This window comes from Prionailurus bengalensis, chromosome B4 (assembly GCF_016509475.1).
Source record: "Prionailurus bengalensis isolate Pbe53 chromosome B4, Fcat_Pben_1.1_paternal_pri, whole genome shotgun sequence".
In the NCBI taxonomy this organism is placed as follows: Eukaryota; Metazoa; Chordata; class Mammalia; order Carnivora; family Felidae; genus Prionailurus; species Prionailurus bengalensis.
The window spans coordinates 34990008-34998955 of NC_057358.1; the positions used below are offsets into that span (position 1 = coordinate 34990008).

At 54.5% G+C, this 8948-nt stretch overlaps 1 protein-coding gene across 1 annotated transcript; it reads left to right on the forward strand.

Moving 5' to 3' along the window:
- The first annotated feature begins 681 nt into the window (after positions 1-681).
- TMEM121B (transmembrane protein 121B) lies at positions 682-5770 on the forward strand. Its single transcript, XM_043561958.1, has one exon. The coding sequence runs from the start codon at positions 1151-1153 to the stop codon at positions 2927-2929; it is 1779 nt and encodes a 592-aa protein (XP_043417893.1). The 5' UTR covers positions 682-1150; the 3' UTR covers positions 2930-5770.
- Positions 5771-8948: the final 3178 nt, after the last annotated feature.

Below are 8948 nucleotides of genomic sequence, written 5' to 3' on the forward strand. Positions count from 1 at the left end.
TGCAGGCCCACTGTGACTTCTGTCCACAGTGGCTGGTTGTTAACATTCCCCATCACTGTCTTTGAGCTTTTGTTTTTTATCAAGGTACCCATACCTCTAAAGATGCCTTTATTTTACTCTCTGCTATGTACATCTTTATTAGTTGCAATTACCACTTTAAAGACCTCTGAGAATACCAAAAGCCCCACTTGGCTGGGGCCACATAAGTAATTCCTTTACCTACCCTCTCTCCCCCAGCAGTTATATTCAAAGAACTGATCCATTCACTGGAAATTGGAACCTCTCTGAGGGTCTATCACTGAACTCAGTGCGGGGGCACATGAATATGTGGAAATACATGACTGGGCTGGTCCTTTTAAATTGTATAGCCTGACGCCTTCATTAGTTTTTAAGTGCCTGAAGGAGAGGCAGGATGCCCCAGCCAGCGGGCACTGGACAGAGCCAAGGGGCCAGAGCTGCCTTTCTGCCTGCAAAAGTGTGCTGACCAGGAGGAGAGGCCTGAACCTGTCGTCTGTGTCTGGTGCTCAGGCGCATGGTCTGCACTGAGACCAAGGGCATCCAGTTGTTAACGCTTCAGCAGTTCAGCTAGTGGGATCTCTGAACGACTTTCCTAGGAATCCTATGCTCGGGTTAGTCCTCCCAGCGCCACCACCGACCCCCCCACCCCGCCCCTTCCCGATTCCCAGCCCCTCCCTCCTCCCCCCCTAGGCCCACCACAGCGCTCCCCACCCAACTCTTGTGTCTCAACAACCCCTTCCCCCTTTTCTTCCTGCTGATCCAGCGAGCCAGGCTTTCTCCTTCTCTGGTCTCTCCTCCTCCTCTCCCCCTTGAATCCAGTCCTGGTTTCCCCGCCACCAGCCTCCCTTTTCTCTCGGGCTCCGCTCGCTCCCCGCCCCCGCCCCCGCCCCCGCCGCGCCCGTCGTCACCGCGGAGGGTTCAGCTCCTCGCCTTCCCCGCTCCCAGCCACCCGGGGCTTGGCTCGCCCAGTCCGGTGGCTCCAGTCCGGATCTCGCTGCTGCCCGACCCGGGTACGAGTCCCAGCCGCTCCGGAGGAGGCGGCGGCTGGCCCCGGCTCCCCTCGGCCGCCTAGCCAGCCCAGGGTTGGCGGGGAGGGAGCAGCTGGGCAGCCCCCGGAGCCCCTTGGAGGACAATGCACCCAGCGCTCGGCAACCCCCGCTCGGTCTCGTCCTCGTCCGGCTCCTTCCCGCCGCCCCCCGCCGCCGCCCGGCTGCAGCCCCTTTTCCTCCGGGGGGGTTCCTTCCGCGACCGGAGAGGCTCGGGCGACAGCAGCACCAGCACCAGCACCAGCCGGGGGGGAGGCGGCGGCAGACGCGGCGGGGGCGGCGGCGGCGGCGGCTCCCGCTCCCCCAGCAGCAGCACCGGCGCCGAGCGAGAGGACGACGACGAGAGCATCAGCATCAGCAAGCCGCTGGTGCCAGCCACCGCCGCCGGGCTCCCGGGACCCCCGGCTCAGGGGGGCGCCCCAGCCGCCGACCCCGCGCCCGCCGCCTTCTCCTCCTCGGCCGCCACCTCCTCCTCCACCTCCACGCCCACCTCCTCCTGCAGCATGACAGCCGCGGACTTTGGCGGGGGCGCGGCGGCCGGGGCCGTCGGGGGCCCCGGGGGCCGCTCGGCTGGGGGCGCAGGCGGCACCGGGACAGGCAGCGGCACCTCCTGCTGCTCGTGTTGCTGCTGCTGCGGTCGCCCGACCCGGTCGGGCCGTAGGAGTCGACGCCGCGGCTGCGCCCCCAGCCCGGGGTGCCGCTGGGGCTACCAGGCGCTGTCCGTGGTGCTGCTGCTGGCGCAGGGCGGTCTGCTGGACCTGTACCTCATCGCCGTCACCGACCTGTACTGGTGCTCCTGGATCGCCACTGACCTGGTGGTGGTGGTGGGCTGGGCCATTTTCTTCGCCAAGAACAGCCGGGGCCGTCGGGGCGGCATGGCGAGCGGCGCGCACAACCACCACCAGCACCACCACCACGCCGCGCCGCCCCTGCACCTGCCCGCCTCCTCCGCAGCCTCCGCCGGGGCTGCGGCAGGGGCCAAGGCGCGCAGCGGCCGCGGGGGCGCCGGTGGCCCTGGGGGCGGCCCGGGGGCTGTCGGGTCAGCGGGCGAGTTCGCCTTTGCCTACCTGGCCTGGCTCATCTACTCCATCGCCTTCACGCCCAAGGTGGTGCTCATCCTGGGCACGTCCATCCTGGACCTCATAGAGCTGCGCGCGCCCTTCGGCACCACGGGCTTCCGCATCACCATGGCGCTGTCCGTGCCCTTGCTCTACAGCCTGGTGCGGGCCATCAGCGAGGCTGGCGCCCCCCCTGGCTCGGCGGGACCCCTACTCTTGCAGCCCCAGCAGCACCGAGCCGCCGGCTGCTTCCTGGGCACGTGTCTGGACCTGCTCGACAGCTTCACCTTGGTGGAGCTGATGCTGGAAGGCCGCGTGCCGCTACCCGCGCACCTGCGCTACCTGCTCATCGCCATCTACTTCCTCACCCTCTCCTCGCCGGTGCTCTGGCTTTACGAGCTCAACGCCGCAGCGGCAGCTTCGTCCTGGGGCCAGGCTTCAGGGCCGGGCAGCTGTAGCCGCCTTCTGCGACTGCTGGGTGGCTGCCTGGTGGACGTGCCCTTGTTGGCGCTGCGCTGCCTCCTGGTGGTGAGCTACCAGCAGCCCCTCTCCATCTTCATGCTCAAGAATCTCTTCTTCCTAGGCTGCCGTGGCCTGGAAGCCCTAGAGGGCTGTTGGGACCGGGGGAGTCGGGCCTCCCCCAGTCGGGGGAGAGGGGGCTATGGCGCTCCGCCCTCTGCCCCACCGCCGCCGCCACCACCACCACCACCACCTCAGGGAGTCTCTCAGCTGGGCCACTGCATCTCGGAGAATGAGGGAGGAGCCCATGGCTATGTCAATACCCTGGCAGTGGCCTCCCAGAATTGAGGAGGGATAAAGGAGAGGGGCTTACTTTGGGCTTGAGAGACCCCAGCCCCTTATCCTCTGACCTTCTCTCACCCAGATTTGATCAGGCTCCATTTGGAAAAGGTAACTGTCAGTAGGGCTAAGGGCCAGTGTGTCCTTCTGCACCCTGTGAGTCAAGACTGCTTGGAGGGAGACCAGCCGCTAATGATGAAGGAGGAAGGTCCACTTGATTCTCCCTTCTCCATATCCTACTCTAATCTAGCCTCCAGGGGGCTGGATACCTCTGCTTCTTGCTTTTCCCACTGCCATCCTAATTCCTGTCCATTGTGGGGGAGCATGGAGTAAAGGTGGTGCCCAGGCAGGGGGTGCTGGGCCTTAAGCCTTCCCTCTTGCTTGGAAGTGCCAGCTTCTTATAGGCTGTGGTTAGTGGTCACTGTCCCATGCCTTGAAACTGACCCGGAATCCACTGTTCCCCTGATGTGTCTATTGGATTTTTTTCCCCCAGATAGTAGATGCAAAGTCTGTGTTTGTCTCTGTGTGTATAGTGTTGTTTTCTTGTGTCCACACTGTGACCCCTTGCAATCAGTAGATCTGGGAGGCCCTGCCCTCCCCACCACACATATGACCACTCTCCTCATTGCTACCTGAATTTGTGGCCCTGAATTCCCAGAAAGAGCTGGGCTCCTGGGAGTTGCCCAGTTGCTCTCCTCCGAGGGAGAAGCTCACCCAGGACCTTCCTCAATTCTACTCCTCTCTTCTCAGCTTGGGGAGGAGAGGGTCCCTACTCTAAGGACCAAACCACACCCTTTCTTGGGTGAGTGAGCATTTCTACCTCCGTGCTTTCAACTTTTGTAGCATCATGTGCTGATGCTGCTTGCAAAAAATAAAGGCAAAATACTCAGAAGTTGCATTCAACATGGCCACTGGATCCAGCTGGGGTTTGGTGCCAGTCTTATTACAGGGTCTGTGGAGTATCAGCCATTGGCTTGCTCTCCCTGTCTCCTTCCCTTTGCACCTGGAACTCTTATCCTTCCTGAGGTTTGTTGCTGACTGAGTCAGATCTTGGCTCAGAACAAAAGCTTTGGTGGGGTTCCTGGATAGATGTGAAGTTGGGGCTCCCATCGGCTCAAGGAAATCCAATTCCCCATCTGTCCTTCCTCTAGGAAGCCTGGTGTGTATCAGAAAATGTGGTGATGACCTTCGTCCTCGGCTCTGGTTAAGAGAATTTCTACGGAGAAGGCTGGGCAAATCTTACCTCCGCCCTGCCTTCCTCCCTAGTATTCTCGCTGAGGTTGATGATGAGGGACACCCAGGGGTTGCCCACTTATACTCTCTACGTGGGACCTCACTCTTGGAATCTTTGAGGCAGGATAAGTGTTTTTAGGGGAGGTAAGAGTGCAGGAGGGCAGCTGGCAGCAAGGCCAGGAAATACTCATTTTCTTCCACCCCAAAATAAGATGGGGTGGTGCTATAAGAATTTTTGTTTTCCCCTCCCCAACTTCTTAAGCTTGAGAAGTCTTGTGTGGTTTAATGAACCCTGGACAAAAGACTAGAAGTCACGGACTATAGTTTTGACTCTGTCACTCACTAGCTTTGAGTGACATGTCACTTGCTTTCTGAGCCTCAGTTTTTCACTTGGGGCCCTTCTCTCTCAACTTCTTGGAAGTTTGTTGACAGAAGACATCTGTCCATGTAGACAGAGAGAGAGACAGAGAGGCTGATGGCTTGAGCAGAGAGTTCTGAGCCTCCCCTACTGTCACAGGGGGGGACGATGGAGGAAAAATGTTTACACTCAATGTATTATCTGTGTTCCCAGCCCCTCACCCTACCAGGTCCAATATTAGCTAGTTGGATTTTACAACGAATCTTTTTTTTTCTGCCTTCTCCCCCTCCCCCCTCTTACCCCAATCCTCTCCCTTTAAATTCCCTGTGCTTGAAGTTCTGGGCCCAGACCCTGGGTGGGCCCCCATGGCTGCTCCCTGGGTCCCCATATCCTCTCTCCAGCTTTGCTCTCTCTGCTACCTAATCTCAGTGACTGTGAAAGGGCTCTGTGTCTGAGCCATGGCCAGCCCCTGGCTGGCCCCTGCCCCACCCCTCTCTCCTGTTTGGATGGTGGTCTCCCGCTGAATGACTGTAAAATCTGAGTGCTGTTGAGTTTTCTGTGGGAGGCTGTGATAGGTTCCAATGAGCTACCACTTCCCGAGATATGACAAGAGATTTATGGCACCTGGGCCAATTCTGGCAGAGGCCAGGCCTGCTCAGGCTCTGTCTGCTGCCCCCCCACCCCCTCACCCCTGGACATTCTCTTTCAAACATCTGGTGCAAGCACTTTGTGCTCAGGGGTCAACCCCTTCCTTCTGGTGTTTCTTTCTTGAGTCCTTTTACTTTCTTTCCTTGCCCCACGCTCAACAAGAAAAAACCCCTAAAGTTTCATTTTTCTTGCTTTCTAGGGGCATCTTTAGTGGGGGGGTCAAACTGGAGATGTTTCCCGTGGGTCTAAATAAAGATAAGGTGCACTGTCTCCTGAGGCTTGTGCTGGCAGTATAGTTCACAGAAAAGTACTCTGGGTTCAGAATTCAGACTGTCTGCCTCTAACATTTGTGCAAGTAAGGCATGCTCTTGATCTGAGCCTCTGACTCCGTATCTGTTTTAAAAGGGGGTTGGACTAGACCCTCTGTAAAGGCTGTTCTGCTATAATGTGCCCTGGTTCTGGTTCTATGTGTCTTTGTGGAGGAGAGCTGGCAGGTAGAGCCTGGAAGAAGGGAAGCGGCAGCTCACTAGCATTTATCACGTTTTTTCCCCCTTTCTCTTTTTAAAAATAAAACCAGCCTCTGTTCTGAAAATAAAAAAAAGAAGCCTTGAGACTTGTGACAAGCTTCCTGTGTGGTTTGTTTAAGATCTTTCCTGTCCTGGTTTCCTTACTAAATTCTTAAATGTCACTGTGACATTTGTCATTTTATAGGCTTATGTTAACATCGTGGGTACACCTTGGCTATTTCCTTCTGGGTGGTTGGCATGCTATTCAGAGAGGCAGTGTGGTTTTGGCCTTGACCTGGGGGGTGTCTAGCCAGGCTTTCTGTAGGCAGAGCTAACTCAGGTGGGCGCTTGGCCTGAGAGAGATTTCCCCAGCCATTTGGGGCTTTCACTCCCATTTCTAAGAATAACTTGCCAAAAGAAAGATTGAGAAACTTATGTTTAAGTACTCTGTCCTCCTCTATTACTCTTCCCTCAGCCAAAGGCATGAATTATGTATGAATGAGAATAAGGCCTTTAAAAAACAAACACAAAGGGGACTGTGAAGTCTAAGACAGAACATTGAGTCTGCACAAAAATAATAGATTTTTTTTTAGCATAGATATAGCCACTCTGTGTTGTTGCCCTATGATGCTTCTGGCCATTCCAAAGGCTACACAGTGGTTGGACCCAGAGGGTGAAAGAGGCAAAATCAGAGCATGGGAACGGCCTGGCCCTTGGCTTGCTCTCTGTTCTAGCTGAGGCTGTGGGCACTTACCTCACCTCCCAGGTTTTCATCAACAGGAGCAATATTATCTCACAAAGCTGTGGTAATAATTAAATGAGGTGGCATATGCAAAAATGGTCCTTTTCCTCAAGATATTTATAATCATGATGGGGGACAAAATTTACATATAAAATAATGACAAAAACATAAGATCATGTTTTCATTTGTTCCTAAATCTAGATGTAAAATAAGATGATTAATTTGACTAAGCATGTTGTAAATATTTACACATTTCTCATAGTTAAGCAAGCTAGCTCTTACCCATTTGGTCAACTGGAACATATATGAAAACATCTTTGTGAAAATGAGAAATGGCATAAGAATGGGCAGTATATTCAGAGTGGGCAGGGCTGAGGTCTCACTCAGGCCTTGCCTGAGGGGTTGAGTCTGACCCTGAAGTTCCGGCCCTCTGGAAGAACCTGGGAACATGCCCTGTGCTCGCCTTGAGTCAGGCCCTTGCACAGCAGCCCATTTCATCCTCACAGCCATCTCCAAGGGAGCCTTATCTCTATTTTCCTGAGGCCCAGAAAGATAAAGTAGCTTGCTGAATACCACACTAGAGTCAGGAAGGGAATCCAGATCAGGGGCCCCTGGGTGGCTCAGTCAGTTAAGCGTCTGACTTCAGCTCAGGTCATGATCTCTCTGTTTGTGGGTTCGAGCCCTGAATCAGGCTCTGGGCTGACTGCTCGGAGCCTGCTTCACATTCTGTGTGTCTCTCTCTTGCCCCTCCCCTGCTTGTGCTCTCTCTCTCAAATAAACATTAAAAAAAAAAAAAGAGAGAGAGAAGGGAATCCAAATTTGAACCCAGGTCTGTCTGCTTTCCAGATATTCACTACCCCAGGCAGCCTACAGACTTAGCTGTCAATTAAGCTCAACTTTCCCTTATTAAAGCTTCAGAATGGTCTGGCTAAAAAGCAGGGGCTGGTTTTCATATTCTGTGTGAGTCCCAAGAGAGAGGCATTGAGCAAAAGTCCACTAGTGGGACACCCATGTCAGGGTGCAGGCAAAAGTAGGGGGCCAGCCACCTGTGCCTCATTCCTTTCTGCTCTCTCTCCTCTTCTCAGGTCACTATTGTATCTATCTTCTTCCTCTCTAATCAGAAAGGAAGAATCCAGTAAACAGCCTAAGGGACTACTCTTCTGAGGAAAGGAATCTAGGAACTGGGGTGTCGGGAGTGGGGGCATGTTGAACAAGAACTCTTGGTATCCTTCAAGTCACGAGAGAGGGGACTCCATGTTCCTCTAACAGACAAGGCTGGCTCACCTGTCTTAACCAACTTAAATGGACAGGATGTGAATGTGGACCGAGTGCCAAGATCTGGGGGAGGCAGCAGGGCATGGAGAGCTGGAGAGGAGACCAAAAGAAGATGGACCTTGAAGCCATTTAGGAGTGATGTGGGAGGCCATGAGTGGGCACCCCAACTTCGCAGCCTGTACCCACGGGCTGGGGGCAGTTGCTTTATTTTATATTCTCTCATAATAAAGAATATTGGATATTACTTTTGTAATCTGAAAAAGCAAACACTATAGTGAGAAAGCCATAGCAACAGAAGAGAAGCTAAACAGTGAGGTTCCTAAACTGCTCTGACCCAAATCAGGTCAGAGTGCTCCTTGCTAAGAGGCGATGAGACCTAAGGGAGCCTCTGGACTCCTCACAAGAGCAGCAGTGGGTAGGGGTAGCAACACCTGGATGCTGTGATGGCTACCATGTACTGAGTACTGCCATGTACTGATTTCTCCTGTGTACTAAGTACTACCACATACTGAGTACTACCGTGTACTGAGTACTATCATGTACTACTGAGTGCTGTGTGCAGGACACACCCAAGTGATTCACATGCACGTTCCAGCCACTCCTCACAAGACCTCTATGAGGTAGGAGCCCCTGCTGCACATCCTGCAGCCTGAGACCTAAGGAGGATTACTTGGTAAGCCACATGGCTGGCAAGCAGCAGAGCCAGGGTTCCAGATTTGGGTTAACCTTGGGCTAACCAGCCCTTGGGTTGCCTCTTTTTAAAGAATCTCTCGGGCGCCTGGGTGGCTCAGTGAGTTAAGCATCTGATTTGTGCTCAGGTCATGATCTTATGGTTCAGGAGTTCGAGTCCTGCATCGGGTGAGCACGAGCCCTGCTTCAGGTGAGCCCTGCTTCTCTCTCTCTCTCTGTCCCTCACTCACTTGCACCACCCCCCCCCCCAAAAAAAAATTCTCTCTCCCTCTCTCTGCCCTTCCCCTGTTCTCCGTAAATAACTTAAAAAAAAAAAAAATCTCTTTCCAGATCCCTGGCTTGAGACCCACAGCTGGAGCTGGAATACCAGCTCTGCTTTAATCTAAGCTCACGCATACTTGGGCCCTTACTTTCTTGCACAGCCTGAAGCAGCCTGTGTCTTGTGGCCCTTAACTGACAGGTCTTTTCAGGAAACGCTGGAGCAGAATGGCACCTGGCACTGCCCTTGTGTATTTGGGACGGGAGCGCACCAACTGCAAAGCTAAAGGACACAGGATTAAAACTTTCCACTGCATT

Bases quoted from the DNA above. Each gene is read 5' to 3' on its own strand.
- TMEM121B (XM_043561958.1), top strand. From the start codon at position 1,151: ATGCACCCAGCGCTCGGCAACCCCCGCTCGGTCTCGTCCTCGTCCGGC.